The 27,602-nt window shown below is 58.0% G+C and overlaps 1 protein-coding gene across 5 annotated transcripts; it reads left to right on the plus strand.

Annotated features, from left to right (window-relative positions):
- The first annotated feature begins 2,885 nt into the window (after window positions 1-2,885).
- KLHL22 (kelch like family member 22) lies at window positions 2,886-25,526 on the plus strand. Of its 5 annotated transcripts, XM_039915072.1 has the most exons (9): window positions 2,886-2,940; window positions 4,174-4,237; window positions 4,938-5,203; window positions 7,614-7,779; window positions 8,004-8,192; window positions 10,094-10,803; window positions 14,957-15,149; window positions 19,371-19,501; window positions 24,478-25,526. In XM_039915072.1, the coding sequence occupies exons 3-9, from the start codon at window positions 4,977-4,979 to the stop codon at window positions 25,067-25,069; spliced, it is 2,208 nt and encodes a 735-aa protein (XP_039771006.1). In that variant the 5' UTR covers window positions 2,886-2,940; window positions 4,174-4,237; window positions 4,938-4,976; the 3' UTR covers window positions 25,070-25,526. The 5 variants fall into 5 exon arrangements, with proteins under 5 accessions (XP_039771006.1, XP_039771005.1, XP_039771007.1 ...); XM_039915071.1 differs by lacking the exons at window positions 2,886-2,940; window positions 4,174-4,237 and adding an exon at window positions 3,686-4,070; XM_039915073.1 differs by lacking the exons at window positions 2,886-2,940; window positions 4,174-4,237 and adding an exon at window positions 3,686-4,070 and having other exon boundaries at window positions 19,268-19,501; window positions 24,478-24,913.
- Window positions 25,527-27,602: the final 2,076 nt, after the last annotated feature.

Genomic DNA, 27,602 nt, shown 5'->3' on the forward strand with positions numbered 1-27,602 from the left:
TCTTTGGGGAGCCTGGGGCATGACCCTGTCCTCGTGCCCTTTTCCCACTCATTAAGTCTTCCTCTCCAGGCTCCTCCACTTCACCTCCCCACACCCCATCTTACCTCCCAGGTCACAATCTACCTCACCTGAAATTGGCAGGCAGCCACCAGGGTCCTGTGCACATTTTCCAAACTGAGCTTCAACTCCGAGGTGTAGATGAAATTCAGGATGGTACACATGGCGTTACGGGAGACTCCACGGATGGCGACCTCTTCTTGCTTCACTTCCCTCAGTCTCCCAGTAAACATTCCTCTGCACAACAAGAGGCCCAAAAGACACAGTTAAAGTACTTTGTCACCTGTGGCAGGACCAATTTGGGGGGTGAGGGTGGGCAAGGGGGAGTACAAGCAGAAGGAATCAATGGCTTTGACCGGCAGCCTTCCGGGAGCTGGACTGGGGGCCTTCAGCAGGGAAGGCCCAAATCTCCAAAGTTCATGTGACAAAGAGGTAAGCAAATTTTTTTTTTTATGGTATTTGTTAAGCCCTTATTATGTGCCAGGCACCGTACGAAGCGCTGACACTTAAACAAACAGCCAACTGTCCCACTTGAGGACCCAGGGGCGTTGGAACTCTGGGCAAAGGGTGGTTAGGATTGTCCAGGGAGCTGATTTGGGAATCTGAACCTTTGGGAATCTGTTGTCTGTCGGTTCCCAGTGCTGTACCGATCAACTTGACAAGCGTCAGAGGACGTCGTTGACCATGCGGGCTGCAGTCATGGTGGGTTTCCGTGTCTTTATCATCTGCGACGAGGACTCCACAGCCCTCACACTCCCCTCCTCTAGCGCCAGCTTGCTCACTATGCCCTGACATAGTCTATCTCACCACCATCCTCTTTCCCACATCCTCCGTCTAGCTTGAAACTCCCTCCCATTCCATGTACGCCAGACCACCACCCTCCCCACCTTCAAAATCTTATTATGGTCAGATCCCCTCCAACTGGCCTTGCCCCTATTAAGCCCTTTTTTCCCCAATTCTCTCCCCGCTCGGCGTCATCTATGCATTTTGAGCTGTACCCTTTGGGCATTTGGTATTTGCTCCACTCTTAGCCCCACAGCATTTACATACCTATAAATTATTTATTTCTATCACTGCCTGTCTTTACCTCTCGTCTGTAAGCTCATTGCAGGCCAGAAGCGTGTCAACCAACTCTTATATTGTGCTCTCCCACACGCTTAATACAGTACACAGTATACAGTAAGCGCTCTAAAACAGTGCTTGACACATAGTCTTTGCCTTAAGCTGAGGAGTCTTTTCCGACCCATAGCGACTCCATGTCTAAAGCTGAGCTCCTTGTCTTCCCTCCCAAACCCTGTCCTCTCCCTGACTTCCCCGTCACCGTGGACGGCACCACCATCCTTCCCCCGTCTCACAGGCCCGCAACCTTGGTGTCGTCCTTGACTCTCCTCTCTCATTCACCCCACACGTCCAATCCGTCACCAACACCTGCCGGTGTCACCTACACGACATGGCCAAGATCCGCCCTTTTCTCTCCATCCAAACTGCTACCTTGCTGGGGCAAGCTCTCATAATATCCCGACTGGATTAACGTGTCAGCCTCCTCTCGGATCTCCCTTCCTCCTGTCTCTCCCCGCTCCAGTCTATCCTTCATTCCGCTGCCCGGCTCATCTTCCTGCAGAAACGCCCTGGGCATGATACTCCCCTCCTTAAAAACCTCCAGTGGTTGCCTATCAACCTTCGCACGAAACGAAAACTTCCCACTCTGGGGTTCAAAGCTCTCCATCACCTCGCCCCCTCCTACCTCACCTCCCTTCTCTCTTTCCACCGCCCACCCCGCACGCTCCGCTCCTCTGCCGCTCACCGCTTCACCGTCCCCCGTTCTCGCCTATCCCGCCGTCGACCCCCGGCCCACGTCCTCCCGCCGTCCTGAAATGCCCTCCCTCCTCACACCCGCCAAACTAACTCTTCCCCTCTTCAAAGCCCTACTGAGAGCTCACCTCCTCCAGGAGGCCTTCCCAGGCTGAGCTCCCCTTTCCCTCCACTCCCCCTCCCCCCTTCCCCTCCCTTCGGCACTGTGCTCATTTGTATATATTATTTATTTTAGAGAAGCACCGTGGCTCAGTGGAAAGAACCCGGGTTTGGGAGTCAGAGGTCATGGGTTCGAATCCCCGCTCTGCCACTTTTTCAGCTGTGGGACTGTGGGCAAGTCACTTAACTTCTCTGTGCCTCAGTTACCTCATCTGTAAAAAGGGGATTAAGACTGTGAGCCTCACGTGGGACAACCTGATCACCCAGCGCTTAGAACAGTGCTCTGCACACAGTAAGCGCTTAACAAATACCAACATTATTTTGTTAATGAGGTGTACATCCCCTTGATTTTATTTATCTTGATGATGATGCTTTGTTTTGTTCTCCTTCGCTTTGCCGTCTGTCTCCCCCAGTTAGACTGTGAACCCGTCACTGGGCAGGGATCGTCTCTATCTGTTCCCAAACTTGTCCCTTCCGAGCGCCTAGTCCGGTGCCCCGCACATAGTAAGCGCTCAATAAATACGATTGAATGAACGAATGCTTTGCACACAGTAAGCGCTTAAGAAACACCATCGTTATTATTATTATTGGGAGGGAGGGAGGGTCAGCCCCTGGGGCGGGCCAGGGGGCAGCGAGAAAGTGGGTAAGGCGAGGCCTGCCCCAAACCAAAATGGCCTCCGAGGGGTTGGCGGGGGAGGGCCGGGGCGCGTGACGCGCGCGCCGCACCACGTGTCGCGCGCGCCGGGTCACGTGCCCCGCGCGCCGGGACACGTGCCCCGCGCGCCGGGACACGTGCCCCGCGCGCCGGGACACGTGCCCCGCGCGCCGGCCCCGCCCCCGGCACCCTCCCCTCCTGGAGTGGGCCGGACGGGGACCGGACCGGAGTCTCCCCGCCGTCGCGGCCTCCGCCAGGTGCGACGGCCGGGCCGGGACCACGGGCACAGCGGGGGAGGCCAGGGGGAGGTGGGGAGGTGGGGAGGAGGAAGGGGAGCAGGGGGGACGGGGGGACATGGGAAGGAGCAGGGGTGGGGGGGGGAGATGGGAAGGAGCAGGAGTGAGGGGGGGAGATGGGAAGGAGCAAGAGTGAGGGGGGAGATGGGAAGGAGCAAGAGTGAGGGGGGGAGATGGGAAGGAGCAGGAGTGAAGGGGGGAGATGGGAAGGAGCAAGAGTGAGGGGGGGAGATGGGAAGGAGCAAGAGTGAGGGGGGAGATGGGAAGGAGCAAGAGTGAGGGGGGAGATGGGAAGGAGCAAGAGTGAGGGGGGGAGATGGGAAGGAGCAAGAGTGAGGGGGGAGATGGGAAGGAGCAAGAGTGAGGGGGGGAGATGGGAAGGAGCAGGAGTGAAGGGGGGAGATGGGAAGGAGCAAGAGTGAGGGGGGGAGATGGGAAGGAGCAAGAGTGAGGGGGGAGATGGGAAGGAGCAAGAGTGAGGGGGGAGATGGGAAGGAGCAAGAGTGAGGGGGGGAGATGGGAAGGAGCAGGGGTTAGGGGGGAGATGGGAAGGAACAGGAACAAGGGGGAAGATGGGGATGGGAAGTGGAGGAAGGGGGAAGATGGGAAGGATCGGGAGTGAGGGGGGAGATGGAAAGTGGAGGAAGGGGGAAGATGGGAAGGAGCGGGAGGGGGAAGAGGGGGGAAGATGGGGAGGAGGGGAGGAGAATGAGGAAGAAGAAGGTTGATAAGTGAGGAGTAGGGAGAGGGAAGGGTCCTTGGTCACCCCCACCTTCAAGCAGGGAACCTCAGAGGTGGGCCTTTGGGCAGGTCCCCACCCACTGTGCAGAGCAGCGAGGTAGCCTTCCCCTAAATCGGGGCTTCCCCGGGCACCCCCCGCCCGCCCAACTCACTGCCTGCTCTGTGACCTGGGCCAAATCCCTTCCCACCCGTGGACCTCAGTTTCCTCCTCCGTCAAATGGGGATTCACTCCCCGGTCTCCCTCCTACTTGGAGTGCGAGCCCCTTGTGGGACAAGGACCGTGTCCCACCAGCTTCATCGGTGCCCGTCCTAGTGAGATTGTGGAGATTGAGGTACAGCGGTACGTGTAGGTCAGTGTTGGAGCCACGTGTGACGGCTGGGTTGCGGCGGGACATCGGCGTGGGACGGAGATTGGGTCTGACCTGATTATCTCGTATTTTCCTCGGCGCTTAGTACAGTGCTCGGCACAAGAGGCACTCAACGGACCCCATCGATCATTTACCGAGCCCTTCACGAGGTACTCGGAAAGTACGGAATAACCAGATGACGCGTTCTCCGCCCAGAAGGGGCTTTTACTGCGGTGGGGGAGATAGTCAATATCATCGTTATTATTATTAAGAACGAGTCTTTACGCTCACTTAGGGTAGAGAACTTAATTACGGTTAGTCTCAGCGGGAAAGTTTGCCCACCGAACTTGATATAATTGCAATAATTATGGTACTTAAGCACTTCCTAGGTGCCAAACACTGTTCTAAGCAGGTCGGACCACAGTCCCCGTCCCACGAGGGCTCACGCTTTAATCCCAACTCTGCCCCTTGTCAGCTGTGTGACTGTGGGCAAGTCACTTCACTTCTCTGTGCCTCAGTTCCCTCGTCTGTAAAATGGGGATTAACTGTGAGCCTCACGCGGGACGACCCGATGACCCCGGGTCTCCTCCAGCGCTTCGAACGGCGCCCTGCACGTAGTAAGCGCCTAACAAATACCGACATTATCATCGTCGTTAATCGTTGTTCCCCACGCTCCGGGAAGCCCCCCTTCCCCGCCACCGGGCCTCCTCAGCGTCCCGTCAAGATTTGAGGGAGGGAGGCTCGCCCGGGTCCTCGTTCACCCCCTCCCTCCCCAAGTCGAGGCCGCTGAGACGCGCTGGGGCTCCGGGTGAGACCGGGCGTGGGTCCAGACCCCACGACCGCGGCCTCTTGTCCCCCCCCCCCCCCCAGCCTCGTGTCGTGTTGATAAAACGAGGGGCCTGGCCCGACATGGCGGAGGACCGGGGACCGACCCCGCAGTTCAAGCGTCCGGCCGAGTCCCCGCCCCCGCCGGACACCAGCAGCACCTATCGCAGCGCCCGGCACTCTCAGGCCTTGCTCGGCGGACTGGTGGCCCTCCGCGACAGCGGGACCCTCTTCGACGTGGTCCTCGTGGTGGAAGGGAAGCCGATCGAAGCCCACCGCCTCCTCCTCGCCGCCTCCTGTGACTATTTCAGGTACGTTTCTCTGTTTCTCGCCGCATCTCACTACGCGTCCAAGCCCCGGGGGGGAGACAAGCTAATCAGGCCGGACACCTTCTGTGCCCCGTACAGGTCTCCCATTCATTCAGTCGTCCCAGTCTTCATCCCCATTTCACAGATTCATTCAGCCATTCGATCGTATTTATATAATGTCGGTATTTGTTAAGCGCTTCCTCTGTGCCGAGCACCATTCTAAGCGCTGAGTACGGGGTCGTCGGGTTGTCCCACTTGAGGCTCACAGTCTTCATCCCCGTTTTACAGATGAGGGAACTGAGGCACCGAGAAGTCAAGTGACTTGCCCAGAGTCACACAGCTGACGGGTGGCGGAGCCGGGATTAGAACCCACGACCATCTGACTCCCTAAGCCCGGCCCTTTCCACTGAGCCACGTACTGGCGCTTTACTGGTGTGCAGCAGCGCCGTACTAAGTGGCCTGGAATACAATTAGCAAACCGAAATAGAGACATCGAGATAAATGAGGCCCAGAAAATCGAATGTACCGCCCGGGGTCCCCAGAGCAGACAAGTGGCCGGGCCGGGATTGGAACCCAGGTCCTCCCGACTCCCAGGCCCGGGATCTGTCCGTTGGCCACGTGCGTTCTCGGGCCCCCCCGCCCCAATCCCAAGGGATGACGCCCTTTCCCGTCCAGTTCCTTCATGCCAGGTTGTGGTGCCAATCGATCCATCGTATTTTATTGAGCAGCGTACCGGTGTCAGGGGAGTAACCTGGGAGAGGTCATGGGTTCGAATCCCGGCTTGGCCACTTGTCAGCTGTGTGACTTTGGGCAAGTGACTTGACTTCTCGGTGCCTCAGTTCCCTCATCTGTAAAATGGGGATTAAGACTGTGAGCCCCCCGTGGGCCAACCTGATTCCCCTGTGCCTACCCCAGCGCTTAGAACGGTGCTCGGCACATAGTAAGCGCTTAACAAATACCAACATTATTATTACTATTAGTAAGCGCTTAACAAATACCGACATTATGATTACATAAGGGACCCAGACCGGAACGACCTTACAGTTTCAAAGGGGAGATAGTAATAGAAGTAAATAATAGAAATAAATAATAGCCATTAATAGAAATACGTAACTTAGAGATGCGTATATAAGTGCTGTGGAACTGAGGATGGGGTAAATACCAAGCGCCCCAGATGGAAGTGCGTAGGCGACAGATCCGTAAGCGCGTCGGAACAGCGCTTTGCACCCAGCAAGCCCTCGACAGATACGACTGAGCGAGCTGGCGCTAGAGGCGCGGAGCGTCGAGGGCTGCGCTGCAGACGATAAAGACACGAGAACCCACCGCGCCTGCAGCCCGCGCGGTCACCGACGTCCTCCGCCGCTGGGCAAGTTGATGGGCACAGCGCCGGGAACCGACACACGACAGATTCCCAAAGGTTGCGATTCCCAAATCGGCTCCCCGGACAATCCTAACCACCCTTAGCCCGGTGTTCTACCCCCTCCCGGGCCCTCACGTGGGGCAGTTGGCTGAGTGTAGAGCAGCAGCGTGGCTCGGTGGAAAGAGCCCGGGCTGGGGAGTCAGAGGTCGTGGGTTCGAATCTCCACTCTGCCACTTGTCAGCTGTGTGACTGTGGGCAAGTCGCTTCACTTCTCTGGGCCTCGGTTCCCTCATCTGTCAAATGGGGATGAAGACTGTGAGCCGCACGTGGGACCGCCTGATGACCCTGTATCTCCCCCAGCGCTTAGAACAGTGCTCGGCACGTAGTAAGCGCTCAACGAAAACCAACATCATTATGAAGTGTCAGTGTTTAGTACGGTGCCTGGCTTTTAATAAGCGACTAGCACGTCCTTACCTCTTTATCGTTTGTGCTTTGGTGCTTTGGACCTTCCCGTCCTCCCCATTAGATTATAAACTCCCCAAGGGTCAGGACTGTATCCTTCGCCTCTCTCGCACGGTCTCAAGCGTCTGGTCCAGCGTCTCAAGCTCCCGCCAGGCTGCCAGTCAAAGCCGTCGATTCCTTGCATTCATTCAGTAGTATTTATTGAGCGCTTACTATGTGCGGAGCACTGGACTAAGCGCTGGGAACGGACGGTTCGGCAACGGGGAGAGACCGTCCCGGCCCGCCGACGGACGCACGGTCCAGTGCGGGGAGACGGACGGACAAGAACGAGGCAACTTAATCACGATAAACAGAATCAAGGGGAGGGACACCTCGGGACCAAAATAAATAGGGTAATAAAAATACAGAGAAAGGAGCGCAGGGGAAGGGGAGGAGCAGGGGGAAAGGGGGCTTAGCTGAAGGGAAAAGGGGAAGCTCGGGCTGGGAGGGCTTCTGCTTTTACGCCCCCTTGCCCACCCCCACCGCCCAGATGGGTCCCGCGGTCGGTCGCGTATCCCTCTTACTGTGTCTTTCGGGCCTCTTGTTGTGCAGAGGAATGTTTGCTGGGGGACTGAGGGAAGTGAAGCAAGAAGAGGTCCCCATCCATGGCGTCTCCCACAGTGCCATGTGTAAAATCCTGAATTTCATCTACACCTCCGAGCTGGAGCTCAGTTTGGCCGATGTGCAGGAGACCCTGGCGGCTGCCTGCCAGCTTCAGGTGAGGGCAGGCGACGAGCTGGGAGGTGAGCTGGGGGGGGGGGGGTGCAAGACCAGTGCTCCAGCGCCTAGAACAGTGCTCTGCACGTAGTAAGCGCTTAACAGATACCAACATTATTATTAAGCGCTTACTCTGGGCTGACCACCGTCCTAAGCCTGGGGTAGATACAAGGTAACCAGGCTGGACGCGGTCCCTTTCTCACTGGCTTAATCCCCGTTCTACAGATGAGGGAACTGAGGGCCGGAGGCGTGAAGCGGCGTGCCCAAGGGGACGCAGCAGACACGTGGCAGAAGCCGGGATCGGAACCCACATCCTCTGACTCCCGGGCCCGGCCTCTTGCCCCCGGGCCTCCCTGCTTGTCTCCCGACTCCCAGCCGGCCCCGTCCTACGCCACCCCGCCCTCCCGCTTCACGGTGCGAAGACAGCTGCGGTCGGTCGGATCCCTGCCCCGCACGCTCCGCTCCGTAGACGGGAGGCGGGCGGAAAAGTGGGAGAACCTAAATCGGGAATCCCGACTCCCGCCCCGGCCGCCTTCACCCCCGGTCACCCTCCTTTTTACGGGGCCGGGAGGATTGCGGGCCCGCCCGTCGGTCTCTCAGTCGGTCAGTCTCCTGTTTCGGCGCTCACTCTGTGCAGAGCGCCGTGCCGAGCACTTGGGAGAGGACGACGGACGCATTCCCCGCCCACGACGAGCTTGCGGTCTAGAGGGGGAGGCGGACGTTATTAGAAATAACTAGGAAGCGGAGGGTTAGAGAGGTCCTGGGGATGATAAGAATGATTGGCGTATTTTTCCAGAGTCTTTGCCAAGCGCTTACTGAGTGCCAGGTCAGAGGTCATGAGTTCGAATCCCGGCTCTGCCACTCGTCAGCTGTGGGACCGGGGGCAAGTCGCTTCACTTCTCGGGGCCTCGGAGACCTCATCTGTAAAATGGGGATGAAGACGGTGAGCCCCACGTGGGACGACCCGATGACCCTGTATCTCCCCCAGCGCTTAGAACGGTGCTGTGCACATAGTAAGCGCTTAACAAATACCAACGTTATTATTACCGAGCGCTGGGGTAGATGCAAGCAGCATGGCTCAGTGGATAGAGCCCTGGCCTGAGACTCAGAAGGTCATAGGTTCTCATCCCCCGTGGGACAACCCGATCACCTTGTATCCTCCCCAGCGCTTAGAACAGTGCTTTGCACACAGTAAGCGCTTCACAAATGCCATCGTCATATCCCGGCCCCGCCCCTCGTCCGCTGTGTGTCCTTGGGCAAGACGCTTACCTCCCCTGGGCCTCCGTTCCCTCATCTCTAAAATGGGGATGGAGACCGTGAGCCCCGTTCGGGTCCAACCCGATCTGTGTCCGCCCCGGCGCCGAGCACGGCGCCCGGCACGTAGTAAGTGCTTACCAAATACCATCGTCGTCATTATTACCAGGTTGGACCCAGTCCCTGTCCCGTAGAGGGCTCACGGTCGTAATCCCCATTTTCCAGATGCGGTCACGGAGGCCCAGAGAAGTGAAGTAATAATAATAACGTTGGTATTTGTTAAGCGCTGACTACGGGCACCGTTCTAAGCGCTGGGGGAGACCCAGGGTCATCGGGTCGTCCCACGTGAGGCTCCCCATTTTACAGATGAGGTCACCGAGGCACCGAGAAGTGAAGTGACCCGCCCCCAGTCACACAGCTGACGAGTGGCCGGGCCGGGATTCGAACCCATGACCTCTGACTCCCAAGCCCGGGCTCTTTGCACTGAGCCGCGCCGACACGTCGCCTCACTCGCCTGGGCCTCGGTTATCTCCTCCGGAAAGTGGAGGATAAGAGCGGGAGCTCCATGTGGGGCAGGGACCGGGTCCAACCTGATTAACTCGTGCCTCCCCCCGGGCTTAGTACAGCGTCTGGCACGTTCATCCCCCTGTTTGTTTTGTTTAATGAGCTGCCCGTCACCCCGATCCTATTTATTTGCCATTGTTCTTACGAGACGTCCCTCCCCTCGACTCTATCTAGCGCCATCGTCCTCGTCCGCCCGTCTCCCCCGACCAGACCGGGAGCCCGTCAGAGGGTCGCCGATCCGGCCATTCCAAGCGCTCAGTCCAGTGCTCTGCACGTAGTAAGCGCTCAGTAAACACTACTGAATGAACGAATTGATCATCACTTTTTAGAACTATTATTATCCTTCTCCGGGCCTCAGACACGGCATCGGTGAAATGACCGTGAGCCCCGCGGCGGACGGGGGGGCCGGGTCCAACCCGAGTGGCCCGTCTCCCCACCCCCGAGCCGAGCAGATCGCGGGCCTGACCGACCCGGGAATTCCTCTCGTTCTCCGTCAGATCCCCGAAGTCATCGGTTTCTGCTGCGATTTCCTGCTGGCGTGGGTGGACGAGGAGAACATCCTGGACGTGTACCGCCTGGCCGGCCTCTTCCACCTGGCCCACCTGGCCGACCAGCTGGACGCCTACGTCCTCGGCCACTTCCCGGCCTTCTGCCGGAGCCCCGCCTACCGCCGGCTCCCCCCGGACAAGGTCCGCTCCCTCCTCGGCAGCGACCGGCTCCGGGTGGACAGCGAGCGGGAGGTCCTGACGGGCGTCCTCCTCTACCATTTCCCCCCCGAGGTGGCGGACGCCGGGCGGGTGCCCCCGGCGGTGCCGCCGGACCTGCTGGACGCGGTGCGTTTCCCCCTCATGGACCTGGCGTCCCTGCGGGGTCTGCGGGCCCAGCTGGAGCCGGGCCCGCTGCGCGACCGGGTGGCCGGGGCCCTGGCCTACCACCGGGACGAGGGCCTGCAGCCCGTGCGGCAGAGCGCCCAGACGGAGCTGCGGTCGCGGCGGCGCTGCGTGGTGGGCTTCGGGGGCAAGCACTCCACGGTCCTCAGCAACCACGCGCGGTACCTGGACCCCCGGGCCCAGGAGTGGCGGCGCCTCGCCGCCTCCCTGGGCCCGCTCATGTCCAACCAGGGCGTCGCCGTCCTCAACAACTTCGCCTTCCTCGTCGGCGGCGACAACGACGTGCGGGGTTTCCACGCCGAGGCCCGGTGCTGGAGGTGAATCGGAGGAGGGGTCCCGCCCCCGGCCGGCCCGGCTTGGAGCCGGTCCCCCCGCTCCGGCGGGAGCGTCGGCCTCCCGTTCAGTCCTTCGGTCGTATTTAGCGTGCTTGGGAAGCGGCTCGGTGGAAAGGGCGTGCGCTTGGGAGTCGGAGGTCGTGCGTTCGCATCCCGGCTCTGCCACCCGGCAGCTGTTGCATGGGGGCGAGTCACCTCTCTGGGCCTCAGCGACCTCATCTGGAAAATGGGGATTAAGACTGAGCCCCCGAGGGACAGCCTGATTATCCTGTCCCGGCGCTTAGAACAGTGCTCTGCACGTAGTGGGCGGTTATCATCAAATGCCGTCGCTGTCGTTATCGAGTGCTCACCGTGTGCCGAGCCCTGGGGTAAGCACTCGGGAGAGGACGTTAGAACACGTTTGAGAAGTGTGAGTATGAGAGTACGAGGCCGAGAAGCAGCGTGGCCCAGTGGAAGGAGCCCGGGCTTGGGAGTCAGAGGTGGTGGGTTCTAATCCCGGCTCCGCCGCTTGGCAGCCGGGTGGCTTGCAGCAAGTCACTGCTGCACTTCTCTGTGCCTCAGTTAACTCGTCCGTAAAATGGGGATGAAGACTCGGAGCCCCGCCCGGGACAAGCTGATAATCATGTATGTCCCCCAGCGCTGAGAACGGTGCTCCGCACATAGTGAGCGCTTAACAGATACCAACGTTATCATTCTGTGGGCCTCGGTGACCTCATCTGGCAAATGGGGATGAAGACCGGGAGCCCCACGGGGGACAACCCGATCACCCCGTATCCCGCCCCGGCGCTTAAAACGGCGCTTGGCACGTAGTCAGCGCTTAAAACGAGACTGATGGCATCGGTCGCTGTACGGACACGTTCCCTGCCCACGACGAGCTGACGGTCTAGAGGGGGAGACGGACGTTAATAGGAATAAATAAACGACAGATCTGGACACGAGCGCGATGGGACGGGGGCGATGAATAGAGGGAGCGAGTCAGGGCGACGCAAAAGGGAGCGGAAAAGAGGGCTCGAGTCAGGGAAGGCCTCCTGGAGGAGATGGGCCTTCAATCAAGCGTTGAAGAGAGGGAGAGGAATCGTCGGTGGGATGGGAGGAGGGAGGGTCCGAGGCGGGATGTGGGCGAGAGGACGGCGGCGAGATAGGTGAGAAGGTTGGCACTGGGGGGGCGAAGTGTGTGGGCTGGGTCGCGGTAGGAGAGCAGCGAGGTGAGACGGGAGGGGCCAAAGTGAGCCCGGGCTTTAAAACCGACGGATAGTTGTTTCCGGCGGAGGCGGACGGTCGACCGCTGGAGGATCTGGAGGCCTGAGGAAACGTCGGAAAATGAGCCGGGCGGCAGAGTGAAGCACGGACCGGAGCGAGGGGAGACGGGAGGCCGATAGAATCATCGAGGTGGGATAGGGAGCCGCAGGGTCCGCCACCGGCCGGCTCTCCGGGCGACCCAACCCGCTGCCCGGCTCATCCATGTGGGTGTCGGGCACCGTACTAAGCGCTGGGGCTCTGTGCTCGGTCCCCGACGCCGTGCCGCCTCTCGAGTTGCCACCTGACGGTCCCGTCCCAACGGCTCCGGTGAGGTTCGTTCCCCGGGCTCACCCCGCCCCCCGCCCCCCACGCGGACCGCACGGCGAACCCCCGGGCCGCCTCTGTCGCACCCGTGGCCCGCTCGGGCCGGGCCCGCCCGGCTCCCTCAGGAAACCGCCCTCTTCCTGCAAAAAGACAAAACCCCCCAAACGCAGACACTTCTTACCCAGCACCCGGCCTGTAGCGGTGCCCGGGGTGCCCGGAAGCGGGGCGGGGGAGATCAAAAGTGAGAATTGCACGTCTTATCTGTTTAATTCTGATATCCGTTAGGCGCTTACTGCGTTCTAAGGCATCGGTCTGAGCGCTGGGGTGAATTGGGTTGGACACAGTCTCTGTCCCTCGTGGGGCTCGTGGTCTTATTCCCGTTTTACAGACCAGGGAACCCTATTTATTTTGTTAATGAGATGCCCATCCCCTTGATTCTATTTATTGCTATTGTTTTAATGAGATGTCCATCCCCTTGATTCTATTTATTGCTATTGTTTTTGTCCGAGTCCCCTGATTAATAATAATAATGTTGGTATTTGTTAAAGTGCTTACTATGTGCAGAGCACTGTTCTCAGCGCTGGGGGAGATACGGGGTCATCGGATTGTCCCCCGGGAGGCTCACAGTTAATCCCGCTTTTACAGATGAGGTAACCGAGGCACAGAGAAGTGACTCGCCCACAGTCACACGGCCGACAAGTGGCAGAGCCGGGAATCGAACCCATGACCTCTGACTCCGAAGCCCGGGCTCTTTCCACTGAGCCGCGCTGCTTGGACCGCAAGCCCGTCAGCGGGCAGGGCCTGCCTCCATCTGTTGCCGATCGGTCCGTTCCAAGCGCTTAGTTCAGTGCTCGGCACATAGTAAGCGCTCAGTAAATACCAAATACCATTGAATGAGGCACAGAGAAGTTGTGACTTGTGCAAGGTCACGCAGCAGACGAGTGGCGCTGCCGGGATTGGAACCCACGTCCCCTGACTCCCGGGCCCGGGCTCTCTCCGCGAGGCCCCGCTGGAGACGTCGGCATTCCTCAGGTTCCCACGGGGCGAGTCCACGCGGCTGGAAGGAGCCCGGGTTCGAATCCCGGCTCTGCCACTCGTCGGCTGCGTGACTCTGGGCGAGTCGCTTCACTTCTCTGGGCCTCAGTGACCTCATCTGTAAAATGGGAATTAAGACCGCGAGCCTCACGTGGGACAGTCTGATGACCCTGTATCTCCCCCCAGCGCTGAGAACAGTGCTCTGCACATAGTAGGCGCTTAACAGATACCAACATTATTCTTAATGCAGAGAGCCCGGACTCGGGCGTCAGAGGTGGTGGGTTCGAATCCCGGCTCTGCCGCTTACCAGCTGGGTGACTTGGGGCGAGTCACTTGACCTCTCTGGGCCTCAGTTCCCTCACCTGTAAAACGGGGATGAAGACCGTGAGCCCCACGGGGGACAACCCGGTCACCCCGTATCTCCCCCAGCCCTTAGAACGGTGCTCGGCACATAGTAAGCGCTTAATGATAATGTGGCTATCTGTTAAGCGCTTACCATGTGCCAAGGACTGTTCTAAGCGCTGGGGTAGATACAAGGTCATCAGGTTGTCCCACTTAGGGCTCACAGCCTTCATCCCCATTTTACAGGTGAGGTAACTGAGGCACAGAGATTAACAAACGACCACGACCGTTATTCCGATCCAGGCGTCTCACCCCCCCCCCCCCCGCCGGACCCCAGCAGGGCGCTGGGGAGCGGCGTCGCAGGGTCCCCCCCCCCCCCGTCGATCGATCGCTCGTATTTACTGAGCGCTTGGTGTGCGAGGGCGCTGTACTGGACGTTTGGGGGAGGGCAACGCCCCAGTGGAACGAGGCTCCATCTCCTCCCCAGAGCAGCGTGGCTCAGTGGAAAGAGCCCGGGCCTGGGAGTCAGAGGTCGTAGGTTCTAATCCGCGTTGCGCCACCTGTCCGCTGCGTGACCTCGGGCGAGTCGGTTCAGGTGGGAGTCAGAAGTCGGGGGTTCGAATCCCGGCCCTGCCACTTGTCAGCTGACTGTGGGCGAGTCACTTCTCTGGGCCTCAGTTACCTCATCTGGAAAATGGGGACTTTAAGACTGGGAGCCTCCCGGGGGACGACCCGATGACCCTGGATCTCCCCCAGCGCTCAGAACGGTGCCCTGCGCGTAGTAATAATAACGTCGGTAGTTGTTAAGCGCTTACTACGTGCAGAGCACCGTTCGAAGCGCCGGGGGAGATCCAGGGTCATCGGGTCGTCCCTCGGGAGGCTCCCAGTTAATCCCCATTTTACAGGCGAGGCCACTGAGGCACAGAGAAGTGAAGTGACTCGCCCACAGACACACGGGTGGCGGAGCCGGGATTCGAACTCATGACCTCTGACTCCCAAGCCCGAGCCACACGGCTTAACAAATACCAACGTTCTCCTCCTTCCCCCTCTGTGCCTCAAGAATCGGGGAATGAAGAACTGGGAGCCCCACGTGGGACGACCCGATGACCCCGGGATCTCCCCCAGCGCTCAGAACGGTGCTCGGCACCGAGTAGGCGCTGCACAGATACTATCACTGTCATTATCGTTCCCTCAGGTATGACCCGCGGCACAATCAGTGGTTCCAGATCCAGCCCCTTCAGCGGGCACACGCCGACCTGTGCGTGTGCGTGGTGGGCAGGTTCATCTATGCCATCGCCGGGCGGGACTATCACACGGACCTGAAGGAGGTAGAACGCTACGATCCCGCCACCGACACCTGGCAGTACGTGGCCCCCCTCAAGGGAGAGGTAAGGGGGGGGGGGGCGAGGACTCCCTTTATTCATCCCCCAGAAAATAATAATAACGTTGGTACCGGTGAAGCGCCTCCTAGGTGCCGAGCACCGTTCTAAGCGCCGGCGGGGGGATACGGGGCGATCGGGTCGTCCCACGTGAGGCTCACGGTGCTCATCCCCATTTTCCACGTGAGGTAACTGAGGCACCGAGAAGCGAAGTGACTTGCTTGGGCGGATACAAGCGAGAAGCAGCGTGGCTCGGCGGAAAGAGCCCGGGCTTTGCGGTCCCGGGTCCCGGGTTCGAATTGTGGCTCGGCCACTTGTCAGCTGTGTGACTGTGGGCGAGTCACTTGACTTCTCTGCGCCTCGGTTACCTCGTCTGGAAAACGGAGATTAAGGCCGTGAGCCCCACGTGGGGCAACCTGATTCCCCCGTGTCTACCCCAGTGCTTAGAACGGTGCTCTGCACTTAGTAAGCGCTTAACAAATACCAACATTATTATTATTATCATTATTACAACGGGGTCAGAAGACACAATCCCCGCCCGTAACGAGTTGCCCGGCTAACCTCCCCTCTCCCTCCCGGACTCACCGTCCGCCGATCCGTCGTGGACCACCCAGCGTCCCCGATTCTTCCCTCTCCGTCCCTGGTAATGATAATGATAATAACGTCGGTATCTGTTAAGCGCTCACTGTGTGCCGAGCACCGTTCTAAGCGCCGGGGGAGATACGGGGTCATCGGTTGTCCCGCGTGAGGCTCACAGTCTTCATCCCCCTTTTACAGATGAGGTAACCGAGGCCCAGAGAAGCGAAGTGGCTCGCCCGCGGTCACCCAGCCGACGAGTGGCGGAGCCGCGATTCGAACCCGTGACCTCTGCCGCCCAAGCCCGGGCTCTTTCCACTGAGCCACGCTGCTTCTACTCTCCCGGGAGCCTGAACCGTCCCACGCTCCCGACTGTCATCCGTTCGGTCATTCAGTCGTATTTATTGGGCGCTTGCCGGGTGCAGAGCACTGTACTGAGCGCTTGGGAAGGTACAACGCAACAATAAACAGTGCCATTCCCTGCCCAAAACGAGCGCCCGATCCAGAGGATCGGTCCTCGGGAGCTTTCTGTCTTTATTATTAGGGTATTGGTTAAGCACTTACTATGTGCCAAACGCTATTCCAAGCCCCGGGGTCGACAACGAATTAATCGGGAAGGCACGGTCCCTGTCCCCCGTGGGACATTATGTCCCACATGATATATTAACGTCTGCCTCCCCGGCTAGACTGTAAATGATTAATAATAATAATAATAATAATAATAACGTTGGCATTTGTTAAGCGCTTAGAACAGTTAGGACAACCCGGTGACCTTGTATCTACCCCAGCGCTTGGAACAGTTCTTGGCACACGGTAAGCGCCTAACAAATACCAGCATTATTATTATTATTGTTATTAATAACAACAATAATAATGGCATTTGTCAAGCCACATTATTATTATAGTATATGCGAATATATTATATAATATTATGGTTATGATTATATAACAAGTAACAAATACCAACATTATTATTATTAATAATAATAATAATGGCATCTGTTAAGCACTTACTGTGTGCCAAGCACATTATTAGAACCCAAGACCTCTGACTCCCAGGCCTGGAATTTTTTCACTGGGCCACGCTGCTTGTCCCTTGACAGCTGTGTGACTGTGGGCCAGTCACTTCACTTCTCTGGGCCTCGGTTCCCTCTTCTGTCAAATGGGGATTAACCGTGAGCCTCCCGTGGGACGACCCGATGACCCCGGATCTCCCCCGGCGCTTAGAACGGTGCTCTGCACATAGTAAGCGCTTAACAGATACCAACATTATTATTCTCCCCCGTAGACTCTTTGGCACGGAGGGGTAGGGACGCCTTCGGTGTTCTCGGCCGGGGGGTCCGGCGGTTTCGGGTGTCCCGCCCGCACTTCCGAGCTCCGCTTCGCCGGCCCAGGCGGTCCCGATCTTGGGTTTGCCCTTGAGACGGTGGGCGGCCCGGTTCAGCGTGGAAGAGGAAGTCGCTGAACTTCCCCGTGCCTCAGTTCCCTCATCTGCCAAATGAGGATTCGCCGCCTGGTCTCCCTCCTACTTAGACTGCGAGGCCCGTGGGGGAAACGGACCGTGTCCGACCTGATCGGCTCGGATCTACCCCAGCGCTTGGAACAGTGCCGAGAAGCAGCGCGGCTCGGCGGAGAGGGCCCGGGCTCGGGAGTCCGAGGTCGTGGGTTCTAATCCCCGCTCCGCCACCTGTCAGCTGTGGGACCTTGGGCAAGTCGCTTCACTTCTCCGTGCCTCAGTTACCTCATCTGTAAAGTGGGGATTGAGACCGGGAGCCTCATGTGGAAGAGGGACTGGGTCCAACTCAATTTGCTTATAATAATAATAACGATGGCATCTGTTAGGCACTTACTGTGTGCTACACGTTGTACTAAGCGCTGGGGCGGATCCAAGCAGAGGAAGTCGGGCAGAGTCCCTGTCCCCCGAGGGGCTCACAGTCTCAATCCCCATTTTACAGATGAGGTAACGGAGGCCCAGTGAAGTGACGTCGTAGATGAATTGTACTTTCCCAGTGCTTAGCACAGTGCTCTGCACACGGTAAGCGCTCAATAAATATGATTGAATGAATGAATGAGTGAAGTGACTTGCCCAGGGTCACACAGGAGGCAGAGCCGGGATGAGAATCCACCCCAGAGTTTAGTACAGTGCCTGGCGCATAGTAAAAAACTAAACAGTCGCCATCGCTTTATCTCCGTTTGACGCAGCGTGGCTGAGTGGAAAGAGCCTGGGCTTCGGAGTCGGAGGTCACGGGTTCGACTCCCGTCTCTGTCACTTGTCAGCTGTGTGACTGTGGGCGAGTCGCTTCACTTCTCTCTGCCTCCGTGACCTCGTCTGTAAAATGGGGATTAACTGTGAGCCTCACGTGGGACGACCTGATGACCCCGTATCTCCCCCAGCGCTTAGAACAGTGCTCTGCACAGAGTAAGCGCGTAACGGATACGCATATTATCAGATAAGGAAACCGAGGCCGATTTGGGAGAGGGGCCCAGGCTCCTGTCGTTTGGCCGTTCCGTTGGTGGCTTTTACGTCTCCGAAACCCGGGAGCTGAAAGTAGCAGTTCTGTCTCCTGCCTTTCCGTCTGAGTCTCTTCTAGTCGTCCCTCTCCGGCAGGATTCCTTCTTTCCCCTCCTGCCCCGTTTCGCCGTTTTCCAGGGGCCGTTCCGTTGGTGGCTTTTACGTCTCCGAAACCCGTGAGCTGAAAGTAGCAGTTCTGTCTCCTGCCTTTCCTTCTGAGTCTCTTCTAGTCGTCCCTCTCCGGCAGGATTCCTTCTTTCCCCTCCTGCCCCGTTTCGCCGTTTTCCAGGGGCCCTTCCGTCCTCTTGGCCTGTCACCTCCGTCTTCCTCCTTATTTGGCTCCGATCCCGGGACCCTTGCCTAAGGCCCCTCCTGGATGCAGTCCGCTGTCCCCCGATCAGACCGTGAGCCCGTCAGAGGGCAGGGACCGTCTCTCTCTGTTGCCGACTTGTTCATTCCAAGCGCTTAGCACAGTGCTCTGCACATAGTCAGCGTTCAGTAAATACTATTGAATGAATGAATGAATACTGAGCTCTTGGAAGAGGGCAGCGGAGCTGATTCACTTGATACCTGCCCTCCAGGCGCTGCCAGGGTAGCGGAAGGGGCCGAAAGAGAATTTTCAGCCCCGAGGAGGAAGGGAAAACCAAGCCGTCGAGGGGTGAGTGGCCAAGAGAGGGGCTACCCAAGTCGATAGGGGCAGAAGGGGCTTCTGGCCAATTGCCGGAATCGATTTTAGTACGGGTCCGGCGGGTCTGCCCCCCTCCCCAAACCGGGGTGGGCCCCGTGAAGCGGCCATCTCTGCCGGCGTTCCCGTCCGAGCGCGGGCTCCCTGGGTCATCCATTCGGGCGTATTTCCTGAGCGCTTACTGTGTGCTGAGCGCCTGGGAGAGTACAGTACAATAAAGGGCCACGTTCCCTGCCCTCGCCGAGGCCGGGAATTGCGGGGGGAGAAGGGACGCCTTCCCGCCCACCTCCCCGGGCGGCAGCCCCCGGCGGGGGCCGGTCCGCCCCCCCCTGACCTGTCCCCGGGGCGGGGCAGGTGTACGCCCACGCCGGAGCCACCCTGGACGGGAAGGTGTTCATCACCTGCGGGAGGAGGGGCGAGGCCTACCTCAAGGAGCTCCACTGTTACCATCCCGAAGGCAACTTCTGGGAGCAGCTGGCGGACGGCCCCGTCAACCGCGCCTGGCACGGGATGGCGGCGCTCCTGGGCCGCCTCTACGTCATCGGCGGCAGCAACGACGACGCCGGCTACCGGAGAGACGTCCACCAGGTGAGCGAGGCGGGAAAGGGGGCGGGGAGCGGACGCGGGGGGAACAGGCCACCGCGTGGGAATCGCCCGGTCGGTCCCCGGAATTCGGTCAGCGCGTCCCCCGGGGCCGAAAACGTCCGGGCTGTGGGCTCGTCGTAGGCGGGGGAGGTGTCCGTTTATTGGTACGTCGGCTTCTCCCAAGCGCTTGGTACAGTCGTGGCTCGGTGGGAAGAGCATGGGCTTGGGAGTCGGGGGTCAGGGGTTCGAATCCCGGCTCTGCCGCTTGTCAGCTGTGTGTGACTGTGGGCGAGTCACTTCGCTCCTCTGGGCCTCAGTTACCTCGTCTGTCAAATGGGGATGAAGACTGGGAGCCTCACGTGGGGCGACCCGATCGCCCCAGCGCTTGGAACAGTGCTCTGCACAGAGTTAGCGCTCAACAGATGCCAACATCATTATTATCTGCACACAGTAAGCACTCAATAAATACGATGGCATGAATAATGAATCACTCAGTCACTGGAATTTAGTGAGCGCGTTCACCGGGCTCGTCGTAGGCGGGGGAGGTGTCGGTTTATTGGTACGTTGGACTCTCCCAAGCGCTCAGTACAGTGATCCGCACACAGTAAGCACTCGGTAAATACGATGGCACGAATAATGAATCGCTCAGTCAGTCGCTGGGTTTTAGCGCGCTCACCGGGCCGAAAACCTCCGGACCGTAATAATAATAACGTTGGTATTTGTTAAGCGCTTACTATGTGCGGAGCACTGTTCTAAGCGCTGGGGGAGATACAGGGTAATAATAATAATGTTGGCATCTGTTAAGCGTTCACCGGGCCGAAAACCTCCGGGCTGTAAGCTCGTTGTGGGCGGGGGAGGTGCCCGTTCATTGGCACGTTGGACTCTCCCAAGCGCTCAGTACAGTGACCCGCACACAGTAAGCACTCGGTAAATACGATGGCACGAATAATGAATCGCTCAGTCAGTCGCTGGAATTTAGTGAGCGCGTTCACCGGGCCGAAGACCTCCGGACTGTAAGCTCACTGTGGGCAGGGGAGGTGTCCGTTTATTGGCATACTGGACTCTCCGAAGCGCTTAGTACAGTGATCTGCACACAGTAAGCGCTCAGTAAATACGATGGAATGAATAATCCTGTATTAAGCGCTTGGGACAAGAGAGGAAGGAGACCAACGGCACGGTCGAGTGGACAGAGGCGGGCTTGGGGTCAGAGGACTTGGTCTGATCCTGGCTGTGACACTCACCTGCTGCGTGTCCTTGGACAAGTCACTTTACTTCTTACAGATGCCGTAACTGAGGCACAGAGAAGTGTAATAATGATAATTGGCATTGGTTAAGTGCTTACGATGTGCCGGCCACTGTACTAAGCGCCGGGGCGGATGCGAGCAGATGGGGTTGGACAGAGCCCCTGTGCCACGTGGGGCTCACGGTCTCCTTGACCGTTTCCAGATGAGGTCGCCGAGGCACAGAGAAGCTGAGTGACTTTCCCAAAGTCACCCAGCAGACACATGCGATGACTTGTCCAGGATCTCCCAGCCGATAAGTGGCGGAGCGGGGAGAAGCCGGGTCCTCTGACTCCCAAGCCCGTGCTCTTTCTCCTAGGCCTTGCTTCTTCCTCTAAGGGGGAGGGAGGGAGGACAGGAATCGTCCCCCCATTTTACAGAGGAGGATACCGAGGCACAGAGAAGTCGATCGATGTGCCGAGTTACATGGCGGGCCACGGCACTGCTATCGTCTGTGTCTGCCCGTCTCCCCCGATCAGACCGTAAGCCCGTCGAAGGGCAGGGACCGTCTCTATCTGTTGCCGATTTGTCCATTCCAAGCGCTTAGCACAGTGCTCTGCACATGGTAAGCGCTCAGTAAATACTGTCGAATGAATGACTATTAGAATTCTAGCAGTTTGGCCTAGAGGAAAGAGCGCGGGCCTGGGGGTCGGAGAACCTGGGTCCTAATCCCCGCTCTGCCGATTACTTGCTGTGTGACCTTGGGCAAGTCACTGCACTTCTCTGGGCCTCGGTTTCCTCAACTGTAAAATAGGGATTAAACACCTGGTCTCCCTCCTTACTTAGGCTGTGAGCCCCATGAGGGACCAGGACTGTGTCCCTGCCCCAGCGCTTAGACCACTGTCCGAAGCATAGTAAGCGCCTAATAAATGCCATTTTTGAAAATAGGCGATATTGTAATAATAATAATAATAATGTTGGTGTTTGTCATTACTATCGATAATAATGCGATATTAATAAATAATAACGATATCCGGTGAACGCTTACTAGATGTCAAGCACGGTTCTAAATGGGGTAGATAGAAGCCAAGCAGGTTGGACACAGTCCCTTTCCCATATGTGGCTCACACCTTAGTCCCCATTTTCCAGATGAGGTAACTGAGGCCCAGGTGGGCGAGTGCAGATGAGTGGACGAGGCAGGATTGGAACCCAGGTACTTCTGACTCCCAGGCCCAGGCTCTGTAATAATAATGTCGGTGTTTGTTAAGCGCTTACTATGTGCAGAGCACCGTCTTAAGCGCTGGGGCAGATCCGGGGTCATCGGGTTGTCCCGCGTGAGGCTCCCGGTCTTCGTCCCCATTTTCCAGATGAGGGAACTGAGGCACAGAGAAGTGAAGTGACTTGCCCTCCACTAGGCCAGGCTGCAGGAGCAATACAACGCCAATACTTTTAAAGAGCCTAAGGAATAACGACAGATCTGGGGATGGGAGGGTTGAATGGGGGGGTTGCCATTTTAATAATCTGTTGATCCACTGGGGCAACCCTCTCTCGAAGGTCTAGCTCAGTGGTAGGAATTAAACTGCTGCTGCTCAGCGCCCCCCATACTCCAGCGCTTTTCTGGCCCACCAGCCCGGGCCTGGGGGGTCCGAGGCCCTGAGTTCTAATCCCAGCTCCGCCACTTGCCTCCCGCGTGACCTCGGGCAAGCGGCTTCACTTGGGGCCTTGGTTCCCTAGGGAAGCAGCGTGGCTCAGCGGAAAGAGCCCGGGCTTCGGAGTCAGAGGTCATGGGTTCGACTGCCGGCTCTGCCACTTGTCAGCTGGGTGACTGTGGGCGAGTCACTTCACTTCTCTGGGCCTCAGGTACCTCATCGGTAAAATGGGGATTAGCCGTGAGCCTCTCGTGGGACGACCCGATGACCCGGTATCTCCCCCAGCGCTTAGAACAGTGCTCTGCACCTAGTAAGTGCTTAACAAATGCCAACATTATTATTATTACCCTCTATCTCCCCCAGGGCTTAGAACAGTGCTCTGCACATAGTAAGCGCTTAATAAATACCAATATTATTATTATTTATTTCCCTCATCTCTAAAATGGGGATGAAGACCGTGAGCCCCACGTGGGGCAACCTATTACCTCGTAGCCGCCCCCCCCCCAGCGCTTAGAACAGTGCTTGGCACGTAGTAAGCGTTTAACAAATACCTGTGCCTTAGTTTCCTCATCTCTGTGCCCGTCCTTCTGTCCTTCCGTCCCTTCCGTCCCTTCCTTCCTTCCTTCCTTCCTTCCTTACGTCCTTCCGTCCTTCCGTCCTTCCGTCCTTCCTCCCTCCCCCCCCATCTGTAAAAGGAGAATTCGATAGCCGTTCTCCCTCCCCCTTCGACTGAGAGCCCCATGAGGGAGAGAGATTTGCCTCCCAACCTGATTTCCTCACGTCTGCTCCCGCGCTTAGTACTGTGCTGGACACCTCGTACGCACTTGCTGGACACCACAGTTATTATCGCCTCTGGAAGGGAAGGCGGCCTCATCCCCGTCCGGAAAGAGACCCAGAAATCATGTTGCAAGTCATCTGCTCGGCACTGGGTAGGGCGGGGAGTGAGGAGTGGCCAAAAGAGCATTTTGCTTATTTTTTTTAAATGGTATTTAAGCGCTTACTATATGCCAGGCACTGTACTAAGCGCTGGGATAAATACAAGCTAATCAGGTTGGACACAGCCCACGCCGTGGGGAAGCCGCGTGGCCTTAGTGGAAAGAGCCCGGGCCTGGGAGTCAGAGGACCTGGGTTCTAATCCTGGCTCATTCATTCAATAGTATTTATTGAGCGCTCACTATGTGCAGAGCACTGTACTGAGCGCTTGGAATGTACGAATCGGTGACAGAGACGGTCCCTGCCCTTTGACGGGCTTACGGTCTAATCGGGGGAGAACAGTCATTGATTCAGGCTCCCTAGTTTATCCGCCGGGTGGGACCTTGGGCAAGTCGCGGGACTTCTCGGGGCCTCAGTTTCTTCATCTGTAAAATGGGAAGTACCCCCTCCTACTTAGACTGAGCCCCTGATGACTTAGCACGGTGTCCGGCACGTAGCAGGCGCTTCAGAAATAACCACGTTCAACCACCGTAGTTATAGTAAGGAGCAAACCGGGAAGGGACGCAGATTTCTCAGATAAAGGGCTGCATAAAGTAATTGAATTTACAGAGACGAAAGGCCCGGAGAAGCACAGCACGGTGTAGTGGATATTCTCCGCGTCCTTGGTTTCGTTTTGTTGTCTGTTGTTAACTGTGAGCCCGTTGGGTAGGGATGGTCTCTGTTTGTTGCCCAATTGTACTTTCCAAGGCTTAGTACAGTGCTCTGCCCCCTGTAAGCGCTCAATAAAGCCGATGGAATGAGTCAGTGAGTAGAGGACAGGCCTGGGGGTCAGAGGTCATGGGTTCTAATTCCGCCCCGTCCTCTGGGTGACCTTGGGCAAGTCACTTAACTGCCCTGGGCCTCCGTCTCCTCACCTGTAAATTGGGGATGGAGACCGGACAGAGAGCGGGTCCCACCCGATGAGCCGGCGTCCACCCCGGCGCTCGAGAAATTGCATAATTCCGATTGTCCGGAGAGCCAGCCCCATGTGCGCCCAGGGATTCCCGGTCCCCGGGGAGAGGCGAGTCGGGTAGCCACCGGGCCGGAACGCCGGCGGGACCCGACCGCCCCGGGCTCAGGCGGCCAAGTTTGGAATTCAAGCCTCGTGGCGTTGGATGGTTTCCTTCGGGCTCCGCAGGTGGCCTGCTTCAACCCGAGCACCGGCCAGTGGACGTCGGTCCACCCGCTCCCGGCCGGCCACGGGGAGCCCGGGATCGCCGTGCTGGACAACAGGATCTACGTGCTGGGGGGCCGGTCTCACAACCGCGGGATCTGCATGGACTACGTCCACGTCTACGATGCGGAGAAGGACCGGTGGGAGGAGGGCCCTCCCCTGGAGATGGACATCTCGGGCTTGGCCGCCTGCGTCCTCACCCTCCCCCGAACCATCCCGAACGGAACCAACCTCCGGAACCCGGAGTGGCACCTGGAATGCGAGGAGGACGACCCCCAGGACTCCGTGGCCGACATGGCGAGCTTCCCCGACTCGGACTGACCACGCCGGCGGGGACCCGAAGGTGGCCACGGGGAGGTGGCGGACGCTCGTCCCCGACACGGAGACCGCACCGGGGGGCGGGGAGACCCGAGGCGGGCGAGGCGCCGCGCTCCTCCCGGCGGGTGCGGGATCGGGTGGCTTTGATCGATCCACGAGCGGCACCATCTCGCCTCCCCGCGTGGCGCAGGCCGGCCCGGAGGATCCATCAAAGAGCACGTTAAGCGACGTTCGTTAGGAAGAAGCAAACCGATACGTCCTCCTCGTGCCGCGGAGGAGGAGCGTGCCGATGAGGGTGCCCCGTGTTTTGATAATTACTACATTTCATCGATGGGGGCGGGACCTTCTCGCAAGGGGCTTCGGTGGGCCCGGACTCGGTTCCACAGAAACCATCCCGGCTTGCGTCATCAGTTGTCGGTCCCCCCGGGAACACGCTTCCCCCGTAGCAGGCCGAGAGAACATTTGGATTCGACCACCCCCCCCCGGATCCGACCGAGCCGGTGACCTTGGAAGGCCAGGCCCCCTCTTCCCACCCCTCGGTTTCCCCTCTTGGGTAGGGTGACCTCGGGGCCGTGGCAGAGCCGCATGGCGCCTGGTTCTCGGAGTGACGGAGAGCAGTCGGGCTGCCCGCTGCTTTGGAAAGTTCATCGAGGGCTGGGCGTGGTTTCTAAACGAAATAAAAGATCTCTCCGTCAGGTTGTCGTCGCATTCCTCCGCTGCCTGCGTGCAGCGCCGCTCGGTGGAAAGAGCCCGGGCTTGGGAGTCGGAGGTCATGGGTTCGAATCCCCGCTCTGCCGCTTGTCAGCTGTGCGACTGTGGGCAAGTCACTTCTCTGTGCCTCAGTCACCTCATCTGGAAAATGGGGATGAAGACCGCGGGCCCCCTGTGGGCCAACCTGATGACCCTGGATCTCCCCCAGCGCTTAGAACAGTGCTGTGCACCTAGTAAGCGCTTCACAAATACCAACATTATTATTATTTTCTTGCGAGATATGGGGAAACTGCAATCGGTTGAAAGCTCACAGCCCGTATTACTGACTTGATTTGTTTTTTTTCCCTCTTCTATCAAAGCAAGCTCTAGTTGAGTCACTGTGGAATGCTTTTACCCCCTCCGCTCCCCCCCCCGGGGCTTCACCCCGAGGGCAAGAGCCCCTGACTAAAAGGCAGGGGAGCCGGGTTCTAATTCCACTCCATCACTTAGCTACTGGGTGACCTCGGGCAAGTCACCTGGCTTCTCTGCGCCTCAGTCCCCTCATCTGTAAAACGGGGGTTGAGACGGGGAGCCCCACGGGAGCCAGGAAGTGCGTCCAACTCCATTTGCTTGTGTCCACCCCAGCGCGTGGCACGCAATAAGCGCTTAACAAATAGCAGCATTATCGTTACGATCTGTAAAATGGGGATTCAACCCCCCTCCCTCAAATTTAGCCTGCGACTGAGCCCCACACGGGACAGGGACTGTGCACAACCCGATTTGCTTGGAATAATAATAATAATGATGTTGGTATTTGTTAAGCGCTTACTATGTGCCGATCACTGTTCTCAGCGCTGGGGGAGATACAGGGTGATCAGGTTGTCCCATGTGAGGCTCACAGTTATTCCCCATTTTACAGATGAGGTAACTGAGACACAGAGAAGTGACTTGCCCACACAGCCACACAGTCTAGTCCTGCCTCTAGACTGTCAGCTCACTGTGGGCAGGGAATGTGTCTGTTTAGCATTATGTTGTCCTTTCCCAAGTGCTCAGAGAAGCCGCGTGGCTCAGTGGAAAGAGCCCGGGCTTGGGAGCCAGAGTCATGGCTTCGAATCCCGGCCCTGCCACTTGTCAGCTGGGTGACCGTGGGCAAGTCACTTCACTTCTCTGTGCCTCAGTGACCTCATCTGTAAAATGGGGTTGAAGACGTGGGACAACCAGATGACCCTGCATCTCCCCCAGCGCTTAGAACAGTGCTCTGCCCATAGCAAGCGCTTAACAAATACCAACATTATTATTATTATTGTTGTTAAACCTGATTCCCCTGTATCTCCCCCAGCGCTTAGAACAGTGCTCTGCCCATAGTAAGTGCTTAACAGATACCAACATCATTATTAAGTCACTTCACTGGGCCTCAGTGACCTCATCTGTAAAATGGGGATGAAGACTTTGCACCTCACGTGGGACGACTTGATGACCCTGTATCTCCCCCAGCGCTTCGAACAGCGCTCTGCACATAGTAAGCACTTAACAAATACCCACATTAGTCACTTCACTGTGCCTCAGTGACCTCATTTGTAAAATGGGGATGAAGACCGTGACCCTCCCGTGGGTCAACCCGATGACCCTGTATCTCCCCCAGCGCTTCGAACAGTGCTCTGCACAGAGTAAGTGTTTAACAAATACCAACGTTAGTATGAATACAGTGCTCGGCCCACAGTAAGCGCTTAATAAACAGAGAAGCAGCGTGGCTCGGTAGAAAGAGCCCGGGCTTGGGAGTCAGAGGTCGTGGGTTCGAACCCCGGCTCTGCCCCTTGTCAGCTGTGTGACCTGGGGCGAGTCACTTCACTTCTCTGGGCCTCAGTGACCTCATCTGTCAAATGGGGATGAAGACTGGGAGCCCCACGTGGGACAGGCTGATGACCCTGCATCTCCCCCAGCGCTTAGAACAGTGCTCTGCACCTAGTAAGCGCTTAACAAATACCCACATTATTAAATACGATGGGGCGGGTGTAGAGGTGCGGGATAAGGGCCCGGGTTTGTGAGGCGAGAGGCGCGCGTGCGCAGTGGGCGGGGGGGGG

This window comes from Ornithorhynchus anatinus, chromosome 21 (assembly GCF_004115215.2).
Source record: "Ornithorhynchus anatinus isolate Pmale09 chromosome 21, mOrnAna1.pri.v4, whole genome shotgun sequence".
NCBI lineage: Eukaryota > Metazoa > Chordata > Mammalia > Monotremata > Ornithorhynchidae > Ornithorhynchus > Ornithorhynchus anatinus.